Genomic DNA, 20,064 nt, shown 5'->3' with positions numbered 1-20,064 from the left:
GCAGATACTTGCAGATAACTTGCAGATAACTTGCAAATAACTTGCAGATAACTTGCAAATAACTTGCAGATAACTTGTAGATAACTTGCAGATAACTTGCAGATAACTTGCAGCTGGCTTGCAGGTGGCTTGCAGCTAACTAGCAGCTCACTTACAGCTCACTTGTAGATAACTTGCAGCTGGCTTGCAGATAACTTGCAGATAACTTGCAGATAACTTGCAGCTGGCTTGCAGCTCACTTACAGCTCACTTGCAGATAACTTGTAGATAACTTGCAGCTGGCTTGCAGGTGGCTTGCAGATAACTAGCAGCTCACTTGCAGATAACTTGCGGATAACTTGCAGATAACTTGCAGCTGGCTTGCAGATAACTTGCAGCTAACTTGCAGATAACTTTCAGATAGCTACAGTAGCAGCTAACTTGCAGCTAACTTGCAGCTAACTTGCAGATAACCTACAGCTAACTAGTTCACTCACGCTTGCAGGTGGCTTGTGGAATGTATCAGCCAGTGTCACTGTTGAGAAACAGCTTAATTTCCCTCGAAAATTTCACAAATATTACATTACATGTTAGACGCTTTTATCCAAAGCGACTTACATACTCAATACTGTGGGCAATCCCCACAGGAGCACTTTGGGGTGAAGTGTCTCAGGGACACAACGACATGCTGACTGCAGTGGGGTTTGAACCTGTGATCCCTGATCCCAACACCAAGGCTCTATCCACTGCGCCACACGCCTCCCGTTAGACCCTATTTGCCAGGGGCCAGTTTAGTTAGCCAACCTGCATCAGCACTTTTCCCAATAGGCACTTTATTAAGTATGCAGATGATACGGCCCTGGTCAGCCTCCTCTTTGATGAGGAAGAGGAGCATGGGCCTGTCCTTGACTTCTTTATTAACTGGTGTGAGAAGTCAAACCTGCTTCTAAACACCTCAAAAACAAAGGAGATGGAAATTGATTTTAGAATAGCACAATCGCCCAACCCTACTCTTTTATTAAATAGCGAGCCCATTCAATGTGTCACTGAGTGCAAGTATCTTGGTGTCGTGCTTGACCACAAGCTCAGATGGGATGTTTGGTCTGAGAAAATAAATGCTAAGTCTCAACAAAGAATGTTTTTTTTACGTAAATGATTGTCTTTTAATGTCGGAAACAGAATGGTGAAGATGTTTTATCATGCTTTTATCGAAAGTGTGCTCTCCTTCGGCATTATATGCTGGTTCGGAAACGCAACTGAGGCACAGAAAAAGTCAGTCAGGAGGGCCGTAACATTGTCCAGTAAATTGACAGGAATCTCATTTGCTAATATAGAATGCTTATATAAGGACAGAGTTTTAAAATTGGCACACAATATTGCGAGTGACCTGAGGCCACCCTCTTGCCTCTTACTTTGAACTGTTGCCATCGGGCGGAGATATCGTGCCCCTTATTTAAAAAAGAACAGATCTAGGCTGTCTTTCGTCCCACAAGCCATCAAACTCCTGAATAAATGATGGCTAGGACGCCCCTGTTTACCCAGCTGGTCTGGCCCCTATTTCGCAAATGAGGGCCTATAGGCCCCTTGTCATGTCTGCCGATATCTGGTTTTCTTATGTCTGTTTGTTTTAATCTGGTCTATGTTGTTGTCAGTGATGTATTGTCTTAACTTTTTAAATGCCTTTGTGATGTGCTTCAACCCATTTTCCCTCGGGGACAAATAAACGAATACTACTACTATAACCAGTAGGCCCTGCTGAACGGAGAGGCTCATATAAAACATTATTATTATGATTCCCTCCCTGGGAGCTGGTTATAGGCGCTCTGAAAACTAATTTCCCTCTCCTCTTGTCCATGTGAATACCTCCTGATAGGGAGAGGGAAGGAACAATAACTGCATTTCTTATGACGGGGAAATGAATAATGTCATGTGTGTGTGCATGTATTGTGTGTGAGTGTGTGGCTAAATGTGCAGTCTAGGATATTGTGAGCGTGCGATTGGGCGTTGCGATACACGAGGCGAGCACACAGATTGGAGCATCGATCTTTTGACTCGATAAACAAAAAGAGAGAGAGAAACTGAGACAGAAATGTAGAGAGACACACTCGCAGAGGACGTACAGTAGGAGAATTTAATATGGTTGTATTGGGTTTTCAATGCGTACTGTTACAGTTTTAATGTATGATCCCTATAAAAGTCTTCTAAATCATTGACACTGGCACATGCTGAACATTGAAAAGGGATTTAGGACAGAGTGAGACAATCAGAACTCTCTCTGTGTTTGCATTTATCTCATACAGACTGATTCTGGTGCATTTCACAGATACCCTCAATCGGTGGAAGACTCAGCTCAATGCATTTGGGGTTTTAAGTTGTCCAATAAGATAAGATAAGATAAAATGGACCTTTATTAATCCCCGAAATTCAGGAGTTTAATCTGCAACACAGTGAGAGCTAAAGTACAGTACAGGTTCACACGAGATTAATACAACTAAAGATGCAATTAAAATCGAAATGATATACCGGTAAGTAGCTGTTAAAACAATATTTTAATTGTTAAATATATTTACATGTATGTGATGTTATGTACAATACGTGATATTTGTGTGTGTTGTTACATGGTTAGCCCCTGGTTGTGCAGCCTGATGCCTACAATCAATTAAATTGCATAATTTTGGACCATCTCTGAGAAAAACATATTTAAATGTGATTTGTCTCCACATTTATTTACATTAAAGCAGATCTATTATGGAAATGTTTAGTGTGATATTTGTATTGGCACCGTGATTTTAGCCTTTGCAGACCATATACATGCACACAAACCTATAGAACACACTAAAGGAAAGGGAAAATAATAAAAGGGCCTCTTTAAGTTAGGTGCTGCCAACTCTTAATCTATCTCTTTATCTTACCTTAAAGACAAATCTGCTCATGCCAACACTCTCTGAGCAGGCAAGTCACAACAAGCAATAACTGTGTGTTGAACATCTGTCTGTATTTAGACACAAGTGAGACGAGGACTTAATCATTAATAAGACAGTCAGTCAGTGTATCTTTGATGACAACTAATTATTATTTTTATATTGATCTAGATTGATCCATTGCTCCGTATAATGTCAGAAAGTCGTGAAAATTGTCCATATTGCATTGGTTTAACCATTCATCGTTTGTATACCTCTTATCAATAATACGACTGATAATTGCAGCTCTAGTTTCTCTTGTTTAGTAATGTCATTCATAATTACTAGTATGTATAACAGTAAAATGTATTGTCCAACAGAAATACTTCTCCCTCTCAAAGATTCAGCTTAAAAAAAAGCATTGTCTATTTAAATAACTGCGTGGTTGGGAGTTTTTCATCAGACTTGCAAATACCTCATATTTTGTATTTATCTAACCTTTATTTACCAGCCAAGTCTTAAGAGATATTCACAGTGGCAGCCGGGGCGAAGGGAAGGGACTAAAAAAAGAAATGTCAAAAACAAAGCAGCTCATATTCAACCATATCCAATGTATGCACTTTCACATGTAACGTATTCACATTCAACAAGCGTCACATGTGTCAACAAGCCTTACGTCAATAAAGCAGCTGCTTAAAAACATCTATGTTTAGATGGATTGTTCCCGTGATTTGGCTGATTTGACAGATTTTAAAGGTCTAAATGAACTTGAGCTGGAAATGGGGTTATGGTAATTAAAGCAACAGTCAGTTAGCTGGGTGTGATTGCAGTCAGACACAGTGTTGAGTGTTAATGAAGCACCGGGGCGAACAATCTGCTGGGACACATGGTTTGATTTAATCTTCCAATCACTTCAATGAAGAAACTCTCAAGTGTGTGATTTGTAATTGTTTCTGTGTTTCAGCACATCCCTCACTAGGACTATTCACATTCATTCATGGAAAGAGACTGAGGTAGGGGCACACACACACACACACACACACACACACACACACACACACACACACACACACACACACAAACACACAAACACAGAGTCAGGGTGTCCTTCAGAATTGAACACACCAACGAATTGTTTCCTCTCATGTTTGGACTTCTGAAGGCAGAAACTTTATAAAAGATCCTCCGCCATCCTGCCTGAGGACACGGACACACTCCAACCAAGCTGCTTCAAAGGCTCTCCAAGGGCTAAATCAGTGTGTGTGTGTGTGTGTGTGTGTGTGTGTGTGTGTGTGTGTGTGTGTGTGTGTGTGTGTGTGTGTGTGTGTCGCTCCTTGTACAGGAAGTAGTGGTGCTAGGTAAACAGGAGTGCAGGCTAATCCTGGGAGAAATGGGAACTGAGCATTAGCATTTGAATGCAGCACACACACTGCCACAAGTTCTGCTGAGAAAACTCACACACACCCTCAGTCCTGACACACACACAAATACACTGTGTATATACGTCTGAAAGGGACAATCTGTGCTGTTGGGAGTTATCCACTGGAGGTTCCTCCCTTGCAACCCTCTGCACAGTCTCACCTGCAAGCTGTCGAACACGAGCACCGGCTACATTTACATGCACATTAATAACGTGATTATACCGTAATTAGGCCAGTAATGAGGTTAAGAACCCATGTAATGTGATTATGTGCAAGTATGCATAACTGGAGAGACATATGCTGGTGTCTGCAGGAAAACGAAAACAAAAAATTATGATTAAACAGATTTTTGATATACCGGTACACCTGATAAATAAGGGTTCACAAAGTGAAATGTTTTGCCTTTTGACAAATGCATTTTTTTTGCTACTCTGTTGTTTTTTAGCTGCCTGATCATTAGCTGATTTTTTAATATACTGTATGAAAAAGTCAGTGAGTGCAGTGATGATGTATGTGTGTGGGCCGAATTGGATGATTTGCAAGGGATCCCTCAACAAAAAGCAACATGATTCCCTTCAATCGTTTTTGGATTGTAGCAAGAAATACACATTTAAGACCCTTACATGTTTTTGTCAATCCCTACATATTAACACAACTTTGTCATTTTAAAGGCCTGAATGCAATTGGCAGAAATAAAAAGCTAGTGTTAGGCTATAAAGGAACTACAGCACGGTCACATGACTTCACGTCACCACCGCTAAGCTAAAGGAGGCTAATGTTGGGCTATAAAGGAACTACAGCACGGTCACATGATTTCACGTCACCACCGCTAAGCTAAAGGTGGCTAATGTTGGGCTATAAAGGAACTACAGCACGGTCACATGACTTCCCGTCACCACCGCTAAGCTAAAGGAGGCTAATGTTGGGCTATAAAGGAACTACAGCACGGTCACATGACTTCACATCACCACCGCTAAGCTAAAGGTGGCTAATGTTGGGCTATAAAGGAACTACAGCACAGTCACATGACTTCACGTCACCACCGCTAAGCTAAAGGAGGCTAATGTTGGGTTATAAAGGAACTACAGCAGGGTCACATGACTTCACGTCACCACCGCTAAGCTAAAGGAGGCTAATGTTGGGCTATAAAGGAACTACAGCACAGTCACATGACTTCACATCACCACCGCTAAGCTAAAGGTGGCTAATGTTGGGCTATAAAGGAACTACAGCACGGTCACATGACTTCACGTCACCACCGCTAAGCTAAAGGAGGCTAATGTTGGGCTATAAAGGAACTACAGCAGGGTCACATGACTTCACGTCACCACCGCTAAGCTAAAGGAGGCTAATGTTGGGCTATAAAGGAACTACAGCACAGTCACATGACTTCACGTCACCACCGCTAAGCTAAAGGAGGCTAATGTTGGGCTATAAAGGAACTACAGCACAGTCACATGACTTCACGTCACCACCGCTAAGCTAAAGGAGGCTAATGTTGGGCTATAAAGGAACTACAGCACAGTCACATGACTTCACGTCACCACCGCTAAGCTAAAGGAGGCTAATGTTGGGCTATAAAGGAACTACAGCACGGTCACATGACTTCACGTCACCACCGCTAAGCTAAAGGAGGCTATGTTGGGCTATAAAGGAACTACAGCAAGGTCACATGACTTCACATCACCACCACTAAGCTAAAGGAGGCTAATGTTGGGCTATAAAGGAACTACAGCACGGTCACATGACTTCACGTCACCACCGCTAAGCTAAAGGAGGTTAATGTTGGGCTATAAAGGAACTACAGCACGGTCACATGAATTCACATCACCACCGCTAAGCTAAAGGTGGCTAATGTTGGGCTATAAAGGAACTACAGCACAGTCACATGACTTCACGTCACCACCGCTAAGCTAAAGGAGGCTAATGTTGGGTTATAAAGGAACTACAGCAGGGTCACATGACTTCACGTCACCACCGCTAAGCTAAAGGAGGCTAATGTTGGGCTATAAAGGAACTACAGCACAGTCACATGACTTCACATCACCACCGCTAAGCTAAGGTGGCTAATGTTGGGCTATAAAGGAACTACAGCACGGTCACATGACTTCACGTCACCACCGCTAAGCTAAAGGAGGCTAATGTTGGGCTATAAAGGAACTACAGCACGGTCACATGACTTCACGTCACCACCGCTAAGCTAAAGGAGGCTAATGTTGGGCTATAAAGGAACTACAGCAAGGTCACATGACTTCACATCACCACCGCTAAGCTAAAGGAGGCTAATGTTGGGCTATAAAGGAACTACAGCACGGTCACATGACTTCACGTCACCACCGCTAAGCTAAAGGAGGCTAATGTTGGGCTATAAAGGAACTACAGCACGGTCACATGAATTCACATCACCACCGCTAAGCTAAAAGTGGCTAATGTTGGGCTATAAAGGAACTACAGCACGGTCACATGACTTCACGTCACCACCGCTAAGCTAAAGGAGGCTAATGTTGAGCTATAAAGGAACTACAGCACGGTCACATGACTTCACGTAACCACCGCTAAGCTAAAGGAGGCTAATGTTGGGCTATAAAGGAACTACAGCACAGTCACATAACTTCACATCACCACCGCTAAGCTAAAGGTGGCTAATGTTGGGCTATAAAGGAACTACAGCACAGTCACATGACTTCACGTCACCACCGCTAAGCTAAAGGAGGCTAATGTTGGGCTATAAAGGAACTACAGCAGGGTCACATGACTTCACGTCACCACCGCTAAGCTAAAGGAGGCTAATGTTGGGCTATAAAGGAACTACAGCACAGTCACATGACTTTACGTCACCACCTCTAAGCTAAAGGAGGCTAATGTGGGGCTATAAAGGAACTACACCACATTTTTTAATTAACCAGTGGGGTATTTACTGCGATTTAATCAGAAGTGCTGAAATGCTGACTCATATCCAGGTTTTAGGACTCATTCCTGCAATCAGGGTGTTCTCTGCTCAACAACATGTCAGACACAACACCAGAGCTTGTTTACATTAAACACTCAGACTGCAAACAAGCACCAGGGTTCATGTTGCAGCTACAATAGATTACATCAGGTGTATTGCTTCTGTAAGCGGAAAAAAAACGGTTGTAGAGCAGGATTAACTACAAAACAGACGCTGACATCATGCAAGATTCTGCCTGTACTGCTTTTTGTGTGCTGGTGTTCATCAAGTGTTCATGAGGATTTGTCGGTATTTTCACTTGGATAAAGAAAAGGGCAGGTGATGATTTTAAAATCTAGTCATGCAGAAACACCTAAGTGGGTCCTGAAAGTGTTTTTAGCTCCAAATGGGACAGGTTTATTTCTATTGTGCAGAAGAACATGATGTTTAATGGCTAAGTGTAGAACATCTCTAAGAGGTTGACCAATCACAGAGCCGGCCAGCTAACCAATCAGAGCGGACTGGGCTCTGGTTTCAGACAGAGGGTGAAAAGAGGTGCTGCAGCACAGGCAGTATGAGAACAATAAAGAGCTTTTGAACATTAAAGCATGGAGACATGTAGAGGACACTACATACTGATATACACCTGAACATCAGCAGGAGAGGACTCTTTAAAGTAGAGACACTACATACTGATATACACCTGAACATCAGCAGGAGAGGACTCTTTAAAGTAGAGACACTACATACTGACTATACACCTGAACATCAGAGGAGAGGGACCTTTAAAGTAGGAGACACTACATACTGATATCCACCTGAACATCAGCAGGAAGAGACTCTTTTCAAGTAGAGACACTACATACTGATATACAACCTGGACATCAGCAGGAGAGGACTCTTTAAAGTAGAGACACTACATACTGATATACACCTGAACATCAGCAGGAGAGGACTCTTTAAAGTAGAGGACACTACATACTGATATACACCTGAACATCAGCAGGAGAGGACTCTTAAAAGTAGAGACACTACATACTGATATACACCTGAACATCAGCAGGAGAGGACTCTTTAAAGTAGAGACACTACATACTGATATACACCTGAACATCAGCAGGAGAGGACTCTTAAAGTAGAGACCTACATACTGATATACACCTGAACATCAGCAGGAAGGACTCTTTAAAGTAGAGACACTACATACTGATATACACCTGAACATCAGCAGGAGAGGACTCTTTAAAGTAGAGACACCACATACTGATATACACCTGAACATCAGCAGGAGAGACTCTTTAAAGTAGAGACACTAAATACTGATATACACCTGAACATCAGCAGGAGAGGACTCTTTAAAGTAGAGACAACTACATACTGATATACACCTGAACATCAGCAGGAGAGGACTCTTTAAAGTAGAGACACTACATACTGATATACACCTGAACATCAGCAGGAGAGGACTCTTTAAAGTAGAGACACTACATACTGATATACACCTGAACATCAGCAGGAGAGGACTCTTTAAAGTAGAGACACTACATACTGATATACACCTGAACATCAGCAGGAGAGGACTCTTTAAAGTAGAGACACTACATACTGATATACACCTGAACATCAGCAGGAGAGGACTCTTTAAAGTAGAGACACTACATACTGATATACACCTGAACATCAGCAGGAGAGGACTCTTTAAAGTAGAGACACTACATACTGATATACACCTGAACATCAGCAGGAGAGGACTCTTTAAAGTAGAGACACTACATACTGATATACACCTGAACATCAGCAGGAGAGGACTCTTTAAAGTAGAGACACTACATACTGATATACACCTGAACATCAGCAGGAGAGGACTCTTTAAAGTAGAGACACTACATACTGATATACACCTGAACATCAGCAGGAGAGGACTCTTTAAAGTAGAGACACTACATACTGATATACACCTGAACATCAGCAGGAGAGGACTCTTTAAAGTAGAGACACTACATACTGATATACACCTGAACATCAGCAGGAGAGGACTCTTTAAAGTAGAGACACTACATACTGATATACACCTGAACATCAGCAGGAGAGGACTCTTTAAAGTAGAGACACTACATACTGATATACACCTGAACATCAGCAGGAGAGGACTCTTTAAAGTAGAGACACTACATACTGATATACACCTGAACATCAGCAGGAGAGGACTCTTTAAAGTAGAGACACTACATACTGATATACACCTGAACATCAGCAGGAGAGGACTCTTTAAAGTAGAGACTACTACATACTGATATACACCTGAACATCAGCAGGAGAGGACTCTTTAAAGTAGAGACACTACTATACTGATATACCTGAACATCAGCAGGAGAGGACTCTTTAAAGTAGAGACACTACATACTGATATACACCTGAACATCAGCAGGAGAGGGACTCTTTAAAGTAGAGACACTACATACTGATATACACCTGAACATCAGCAGAAGAGGACTCTTAAGTAGAAGACACTACATACTGATATACACCTGAACATCAGCAGGAAGAGGACTCTTTAAAGTAGAGACACTACATACTGATATACAACCTGAACATCAGCAGAGAGGACTCTTAAAGTAGAGACACTACATACTGATATACACCTGAACATCAGCAGGAGAGGACTCTTTAAAGTAGAGACACTACATACTGATATACACCTGAACATCAGCAGGAGAGGACTCTTTAAAGTAGAGACACTACATACTGATATACACCTGAACATCAGCAGAAGAGGACTCTTTAAAGTAGAGACACTACATACTGAACATCAGCAGGAGAGGACTCTTTAATGTAGAGACACTACATACTGATATACACTGAACTCAGCAGGAGAGGACTCTTTAAAGTAGAGACACTACATACTGATATACACCTGAACATCAGCAGGAAGAGGACTCTTTAAAGTAGAGACACTACATACTGATATACACCTGAACATCAGCAGGAGAGGACTCTTTAAAGTAGAGGACACTACATACTGATATACACCTGAACATCAGCAGGAGAGGAACTCTTTAAAGTAGAGACACTACATACTGATATACACCTGAACTCAGCAGGAGAGGACTCTTTAAAGTAGAGACACTTACATACTGATATACACCTGAACATCAGCAGGATGAGGACTCTTTAAAGTAGAGACACTACATACTGATATACACCTGAACATCAGCAGGAGAGGACTCTTTAAGTAGAGACACTACATACTGATATACACCTGAACATCAGCAGGAGAGGACTCCTTTAAAGTAGAGACACTACATACTGATATACACCTGAACAATTCAGCAGAAGAGCGACTCTTTAAAGTAGAGACACTTACATACTGATAGACACCTGACACCATTTCCCACAAAGGGGCCCCCAGAAGAGGACTCTTTAAAGTAGAGACACTACTACTGATTATACACCTGAACATCAGCAGGAGAGGACTCTGTTAAGTAGAGACACTACATACTGATATAACCTGACCATCAGCAGGAGACGGATCTCTTTAAAGTAGAGACACTAAATACTGATATACACCTGAACATCAGCAGGAGAGGACTCATTTAAAGTAGAGACACTGCATTACTGATATAACACATGAACATCAGCAGGAGAGGACTTTTAAAGTAGAGGACCACTACTTATGATCATTACACCTGAACATCAGCAGGAGAGGACTCTTAAAGTTATAGCACACCATACTGAATACACGTGAACATCACAGGAGAGGACTCTTTAAAGTAGAAGACAGTACATACTGATATATACCTGTACATCAGCAGGAGAGGACTCTTTAAAGTGAGACACTACATACTGATATACACCTGAACATCAGCAGGAGAGGACTCTTTAAAGTAGAGACAGTACATACTGATATACACCTGAACATCAGCAGGAGAGGACTCTTTAAAGTAGAGACACTACATACTGATATACACCTGAACATCAGCAGGAGAGGACTCTTTAAAGTAGAGACACTACATACTGATATACACCTGAACATCAGCAGGAGAGGACTCTTTAAAGTAGAGACACTACATACTGATATACACCTGAACAATCAGCAGGAGAGGACTCTTTAAAGTAGAGACACTGCATACTGATATACACCTGAACATCAGCAGGAGAGGACTCTTTAAAGTAGAGACACTACATACTGATATACACCTGAACATCAGCAGGAGAGGACTCTTTAAAGTATAGACACTACATACTGATATACACGTGAACATCAGCAGGAGAGGACTCTTTAAAGTAGAGACAGTACATACTGATATATACCTGAACATCAGCAGGAGAGGACTCTTTAAAGTGAGACACTACATACTGATATACACCTGAACATCAGCAGGAGAGGACTCTTTAAAGTAGAGACAGTACATACTGATATATACCTGAACTCAGCAGGAGAGGACTCTTTAAAGTGAGAACACTACATACTGATATACACCTGAACATCAGCAGGAGAGGACTCTTTAAAGTAGAGAGACTACGTACTGATATACACCTGAACATCAGCAGGAGAGGACTCTTTAAAGTAGAGTCACGACATACTGATATACACCTGAACATCAGCAGGAGAGGACTCTTTAAAGTAGAGACACTACAGTACTGATATACACTGAACATCAGCAGGAGAGAACTCTTTAAAGTAGAGACACTACATACTGATATACACCTGAACATCATCAGGAGGACTCTTTAAAGTAGAGACACTACATACTGATATACCCTGAACTCAGCAGAGAGGACTCTTTAAAGTAGCACTGCATACTGATATACACCTGAACATCAGCAGGAGAGGGACTCTTTAAAGTAGAGACACTACATACTGATATACACCTGAACATCAGCAGGAGAGGACTCTTTAAAGTATAGACACTACATACTGATATACACGTGAACATCAGCAGGAGAGGACTCTTTAAAGTAGAGACAGTACATACTGATATATACCTGAACATCAGCAGGAGAGGACTCTTTAAAGTGAGACACTACATACTGATATACACCTGAACATCAGCAGGAGAGGACTCATTAAAGTAGAGACAGTACATACTGATATATACCTGAACATCAGCAGGAGAGGACTCTTTAAAGTGAGACACTACATACTGATATACACCTGAACATCAGCAGGAGAGGACTCTTTAAAGTAGAGAGACTACGTACTGATATACACCTGAACATCAGCAGGAGAGGACTCTTTAAAGTAGAGTCACGACATACTGATATACACCTGAACATCAGCAGGATGAGAACTCTTTAAAGTAGAGACACTACATACTGATATACACCTGAACATCAGCAGGAGAGGACTCTTTAAAGTAGAGACACTACATACTGATATACACCTGAACATCAGCAGGAGAGGACTCTTTAAAGTAGAGACACTACATACTGAGATACACCTGAACATCAGCAGGAGGGGACTCTTTAAAGTAGAGACACTACATACTGATATACACCTGAACATCAGCAGAAGAGGACTCTTTAAAGTAGAGACACTGCATACTGATATACACCTGAACATCAGCAGGAGAGGACTCTTTAAAGTAGAGACACTACATACTGATATACACCTGAACATCAGCAGGAGAGGACTCTTTAAAAGGATTGAAAGACTTTCTACTGTCATCTGCACTAAAGCTGCTGCATACTTTTGTCAATAAAGATCTCCAGTCTCATGCTTTGCAACATACAATATACTACAGAAATTGTGCACTAGATATAAGTAGTAAAAGAATACATACATATGAGAGAGAACAAGATCAAACAGAATGTAATACTGTGCAGTCTTTACAGCACAGTGTATTATAAACATACACTATGAGAGTGGTTGCTCTTGCACAGAGCGCAGGATTTTAACCGTGGGATAAAACTGTATTTTTCTTAAGAAAAACGTCCTGTTTTGGTTCAAATGTCTCCAATTAGAGCTGTATCATATCCCTGATCCCGCTAGAACTCATGTTTATTTAAATCATATATCACTGCACCAGAAGGACCTAATTTAGTTTTTTTTATTTAGTTTTTTTATTATGAAAGCAGCAGACTGTGTGCATGGTAATTACTGTCTGTTACAAGACGGTCTCTATACCTGCTGACAGATCCTACACTTGCACTGGGTGTGAACAAATGTAGGATTAAGATGGCAAGTCTGAATATGGAAAGGGTATTGAAACACACACACACACACACACACACACACACACACACACTGACAGTCTTGCGGAGATTCTCTCATTAGCTTGTGAGCTCAAATCTCACAGAACAAGTCCACACAAGACAAGACTGTTTTCCTCTTCCTCCTCTTCCTCCTCTTCCTCCTCGGATAGGCTAAGTGGCTGCAGCTGTTTCTTCCCCTTCTACTGAAGTACTTTAATTACATTTCAAATTTCTCATTCGAGGCATTCAGCTGGGAAACTTACAATAGGAGCAACAGCAGATTAAGCTTCAATGCGTGAATTATCCGCCACTTGAAAAAGCAACTCCTACTCATGCAAAATTAAGGCGAGTCTCAAAATGAAGACAAACAGTCGCTCTCATGAAGAATTACTAATGTTTTAAGAGCTTTGTTGACGAAGGACATCTTATTAATTTACTTCTCTTTTCACAAATATTGAATTACACTGACTTTCTTCAAAATGTCCCATTTTCACCCTCAATCTGCATCAACATTTTAAAGAACTCCTAGTCTTGTTTTGGCTTTGCATTCACATCCTTTACCCCAGATGTGTTATTCCTCACCTGTCCACTAAAGATCACTGTAGAAATGAATACTAAGCCTGAATCAATCCTACAATGAAGACACACAAAGACAAGCACTGTCAACGTGAACGCATTCATCTGGAAACCTTAAAGCAGTGTTAATTTCGTCAACGAAAACTATGACGAAAAATGTTTGTCAACGACCTTTTTTACATGACTAAGACGAGACGAGGACGAGCTAAAAATAGATTTTTCATAATAAAAACTATGACGAAATGTATATTTAGTTTTCGTTGACGAGACGAGACAGGACTAAGGTGTTACTGGTGGACTATCGGACATTCAAAATGCAGGATATTTTCCCCCATTGTCCGTCTTGTCTGTCAAAATGCACCCCTGTCATTGGTTGAATTAGTTGGGATTCTGGGAATCTGCACACGTCACTAATTACACAAGTAAAGTGTTAGGAGAGTGAAATGTTGCTTTATGAATTTCAATAATGTCACCTTGATTACAATTTCAGATACCTGTATTTAACTGAATTGGTTTAAAAACTGGACTAAAATGTAATGATTTTTCATCGACTAAAACTATGAAGGATAAAAAGGACTAAAATGTGACTAAAACTAATAACCATTTTCGTCTAAAGACTAAATCTAAATCTAAAATAGCTGCCAAAATTACATTAACACGTTTTCAACCTTTCTCCCGTAATTCAAGCGTGGATTATTTTACATTGAATGGAAGTGAAAAGGCGTACAAACTGGCAAAAAGCTGCATGTATCGCACCTGACTCGAGACCACTGGACACGTCCGTTCTGTAACAGCACACCTGATCCATGAAAAATGTTATTTACTGTCATTGGAAATGTTGAGTATTGAAAGTTCACCACGTGTTCTTCTTGTCAAGCTATTTCTAATACAATGGTTGACAGGTAGCAGTAAATATGTCCTAACCTACGAGTCGTAAATAATGTTGGATCTATTTATTATTGTAAGGTTGGTGGCCTTCTCCTTTTAAGGAAAGTAGACACGATGGCTCTCCTGTTGCTGTGTTAAAAATAATCCTATATGTATGTTTTCTTGTCTATCTTAACCCCCCTCCTTTTCTACTCTCTTTCTGAAAATGTGAATATAAGACCTCCTGATTGTTGTACTTCGCTGCAGACTGCTCGACACTTCTTGCAAGAATAAACTCCTTAAAAGACTGTCTTATTCCGAGTTTCTTCATTTCAGTATAACAGGAAGGTTTCCCCACCATTTTATAATTATTTGATGGTTTTCTATTGGTTAAATTCCACCACATGACTCGTTCTTTAGATGAGCTGAAAGCAGGAGAGGCATTGTGTGTCCTGAAGTTGCACAGGAGTGTGAGATAGTGGATAGAGTCAACACCAACCACTTTGAAACAAGTCATCCAGTCTCTGGTTTTGTCACATCTTGAGTACTGTCCGGTCATATGGTCATCAGCAGCAAAAACACATTACAAATAGCTCAAAACAAGGCTGCCAGACTCGCTCTCCACTGTTTGAAGCACACTCATATTGGAGTTATGCATAGAAACCTATCATGGCTTCCGGTTGAGAAACGTCTGCAATCTGGTGTTATCACTTTTCTCAGAAATGTCCAATTTGGCAAAAAAACACTGTATTTTATGATCAAATAGTTTACACAAGAGACGAGCACGACCATAGGACTAGTCAAGCTGCATCAGGCCATCTCCGGGCACCTAAACCCAGGACACATCTTCTGAACCCTTCTGTGACGTATAGAGCTACAATGGAACTCATTGCCAAACCACCTTGCTGACATAGAGTCCAGAGCCTCTTTCAAGAAGAGATTGAAGGGCCATCTACTAATGAGCATGAACCCCTCGTGAACTGAGAACCCTAATTGAATTGTATCTCATGCTTTGTACTGGTGGGTGTCTTGTGCACTCATCCTTGGCTGAGTTTGATGTTGAAAGTGGACGAGATTGTTGATGATGTTGGTGATGTTGCTGTCAGGACTTATGTCTTGAATGTTGTTGTGTTGAGTATTGTTGTATTGTTTTAAGTGTCGGACCCCAGGAAGAGTAGCTTTTGTCAAGAGCAAAAGATAATGGGATCCTAAATAAACATAAACACTGTAGGAACAGATAATGCTCACAGTATGATAGTAAAAATGGACTGACTTCATGCCAATGAATCAGAAATCCTGTTATAATAACGTTAAAGAAATCTGATTTCTCTTCAGTTTGTAATGTATTTTTAACTTCAACCCCACATCTGTTTTATCTCTCACAAAATATAGGTTATTTTAAGAGTTTTAAACGTACGATTAATCCTGATTATACCACTATGAGTCTGAATATGTAGCTCTAAAAACACAGGCTTTTGACTAACGTGTAATTCACCCGTGCTGTTTTCCATTATGAAACTTTCACTCCGCATTTACGCCATTGAATTGACGCTCACATCCAAAACGCCTCACATTGAGACGAAGCTTCATAAACCACCTGCCTCACAAACAAAACAATGGTCACACCACGCTGCTGAAATATAGATGAATACTCCCGTGAGTAAAAATACATCATGTATAAGAAGTATATTAGGAAACTGAGTGGAGGATATCTGATTCGACATGCAGCTCGTGCAGCTTTTCTGTTGTCTCTTCATAAACACAGAGTGCTGAGTCTCAGTGTGTGGTGGAGGAGCTGAACACACACACACACACACACACACACACGTCTTTCCATCGAAAAATGTGCTGATGACTTAGAAAATATTCTTTGAATTCGTGCAATTAAGGTACACTGGACTGGGAGGATTGTGCCAGTAGTGTTGAGTGATTAACGCAACAGCAATCAATCAATCTGATTCTGTTACAAGTGTGCTTCATTATTTAGAACACGTTAACGATGGCAGAAATTAGGGACGGAAATGCTTAAAGATGACCCAGGAAATGTCAGAATGACCCTAAAAACCAAGATAGAGGAACCAAAACTGCTGTAGATTGATGAAAATACACATAGTTATCAGTAAAAATATATTATTTTAAATGAACTTTTAGTTAGAGACATCCCGACATTATTTATTTCATTTTGTTTTTCTTACTTTTACTGAGTGGGTTATCTGTTATGAACTTTTGATATGCCTTAATTTATTATTTTTCTTGCCTATTTCTATGAATAATAATAATAATAATAACTTTAATTGATATAGCGCCTTTCATTAACCCAAGGTCGCTTAACAAGGAAACATTTAAGGACAAGACATAAAACAGGGGGGCAGAAATGGAAGTGTTACATGTCCTGGGGGGGGGGGGGGGGGGGGAGTTCATGTTGGAAGGCCTTGTTGAACAGATGAGTTTTCAGGGTTGATTTGAAGATGTTCAGAGAAGGGGCGTCACGGATGTTCATGTATACCCAGTGATTTCCAGTGTCTCGACTGAGAGAAATAGATGTATTATATGTATGTGCCTAAAGAGCGGATATAAGTCAGATTAAGAGGAGAAAAATATGTGTGTGTGTGTGTGTGTGTGTGTGTGTGTGTGTGTGTGTGTGTGTGTGTGTGTGTGTGTGTGTGTGTGTGTGTGTGTGTGTGTGTGTGTGTGTGTGTGTGTGTGTGTGTGTGTGTGTGCACTTGAATGCACTTCCTGCCGAGATCCGTAATGCTGCCTCCCTGAACATCTTCAAATCATCATTAAAAACACACCTGTTCACCCTGACCCTCAGGCCCTAGCCCTTTCTTGGTCCCCCGGCTTCCTTTATTTTTTGTTTGCCCTTTGATTGTCTGTTTGTTTTGTTTTGTTTTGTTTTTAGGGTGAAGACTTGGTTAGGGTTAGGGTTAGGGTTAGGCATGTGTTGGTTATGGTTAAGGTTCGGATAAGTCTCCAGGAAATGCATGTAAGTCAATGTAATGTCCCCTGAAGTGATGCATACATGGTGTGTGCGTGTGTGTGTGTGTGTGTGTGTGTGTGGGTGTGTGTGTGTGTGTGTGTGTGTGTGTGTGTGTGTGTGTGTGTGTGTGTGTGTGTGTGGTTCAATAAAACAAGGTAACAGGGGCTCGATCAATACTCTTCATCCCACCGCCATGGTTAACACGCTGCAGCTCTTTTACATAACACACATCATGTGGTGAGGGTGGAAATGAACCGCATTATCTTCAGAGGAGCCACATCCATCGGATTCTGATCGTATATAAGAATATATATATATAAGAACCCCTTTCCAGTGGGTGGTCGAGCTTATAGCACTTCGTATAGAGGGAATACGACATGGCATTAATAAGTACAGAGCCACTACAGGCAGGAATATTGTTAATGGGATTAAATATGACTAATGTGCGATGGCTAAGGGGGTTGACTGGTTATCAGAGGGAATACATAAGACGAAATACATCAAAAGTACATTAAAAAGTACTTTTACCCAAAGTTACCTGGTGTTTTTTATGCTTTACTTGTGCTTCTTACGTCTCTTAATATCTTGCATGTTAAGAGTTGTACTTTAAAACATTAAAAGAAAGGTCATGAAATGGAAATGTAAACTACCAATAAGTTGCACATGAGCCAAGAACCAAAACGTAAACACTAATACATGAACTATTTCCTTAAGTAGATATTATTTACTCGAGACTTTGCATACTTTTTCCCAGCACAGAAACACAAACTATCTCTGAGGCTTAGGAGAAAACCACACACACACACACACACACACACACACACACACACACACACACACACACACACACACACACACACACACACACACACACACACACACACACACACACACGCACACACACACGCACACACACACGCACACACACGCACACACACACACTCCCCAGTGGTTACTTCACCTGATGATTACTGCATCTTATCCAATAATATATCAAACATCATACCTGAAGTTGTGCTAACACTTTTGTACTCTTACTTATATTGTGGATGCTTATATCCTGCAGTGAGTCTCCTGTTAACTCCACACACACAGTAGACGTCCCCACATGGTCTTTCTGTCATGCACACACACTCACACAGTAGGACCGGTGGTGGTTACTTCACCTGATGCATTAGTGATGATAACTGCATCACCTTATTCAATAACATCATACCTGAAGTTATGCTAACACTTTTGTACTCTTACTTGTATTTCCCATGCTTATATCCTGTCTCCTGTTAACTCCACACACACACTGGACGTCCCCACATGGCCTTCACTCACACACACTCTCGCGGTGGTACTTCACCTGGCTGTTTGCTGCCTCTCCTCCCGGTCCTCCCGGTCCCCCTCCTCCGGTCCCGAGCTCTGGCAGCCTCCTCCGGCTGAGCACCAGCAGGTAAACCAGCGCTCCCAGCCACACGAGCACCGCCACGCTCACCGACAGCCTCCGACAGAGACGCTTCATTTCCCGGTGGTCAGGAGGAGCCGGCGGCTGCCCGGCTCATCTTATATGTCCATGTCTACACAAGCGAGGGAGAGAAGACAATCAAACAAAGCGGACTAACCCTCCACTAACTCGCTCACACACACCGACACACACTCTCTGTGCTGACGGCAACACACTGACTCTCTCTCTCTCCAACTCACAGAGGCTCGAGCGCTCCACTGACACGCCTGACAGCCGCGCGTGTGTGTGTGTGTGTGTGCGTGCGTGTGTGCGTGGGGTGCGCAGTCAGTGTGTTTCGCACAGGGACTCCTGGACCCTCCTGGAGGTTTGACTGAGGAGCATGGAGCTCCACCTGCCGACACACACAACTACTCCACTGATGGAGAATAAAAAACTGTATTACATTTTTTATTTTTTTAATAATACAAAAAATAAACACACAAGAATAGAATAAAATGAGAAATATGTATTTATCATGGGAGAGATTGTGTTTTATGACAGTTGTTCTATTTAAGAGTAAAACAAATACATTAAATACAAATCGAAAATGTATAGTCAACAAAATCTGACTTTTTTCATAATCTATGGATTTTGTTCAAATCATTACACATTTGTTCAGATATTTAGTGTCAATGTTGAACAACAGAGGGCTCTCCTATAGCCGCAACCCACCACAACAGCACTAAGTCAAAACAGAGGTCCTTTTTTAGTTAAGATTCAAAGAG

At 41.3% G+C, this 20,064-nt stretch overlaps 1 protein-coding gene across 1 annotated transcript in view; it reads right to left on the bottom strand.

Annotated features, from left to right (window-relative positions):
• The window catches only part of LOC117541253 (polypeptide N-acetylgalactosaminyltransferase 14-like), a 51,885-nt gene extending 32,362 nt beyond the window's left edge, over positions 1-19,523 (bottom strand). The window contains exon 1 of the mRNA XM_034208427.1: positions 19,199-19,523. Within this exon, the coding sequence (XP_034064318.1) occupies positions 19,199-19,357 (159 nt within the window). The 5' untranslated portion in view covers positions 19,358-19,523. The remainder of the gene's footprint in view (positions 1-19,198) is intronic.
• Positions 19,524-20,064: the final 541 nt, after the last annotated feature.

This window comes from Gymnodraco acuticeps, unplaced genomic scaffold (genome assembly GCF_902827175.1).
Source record: "Gymnodraco acuticeps unplaced genomic scaffold, fGymAcu1.1, whole genome shotgun sequence".
In the NCBI taxonomy this organism is placed as follows: domain Eukaryota; kingdom Metazoa; phylum Chordata; class Actinopteri; order Perciformes; family Bathydraconidae; genus Gymnodraco; species Gymnodraco acuticeps.
Note: the sequence above shows the minus strand (reverse complement) of the source record. Positions and strands in the feature narration are given on the sequence as shown.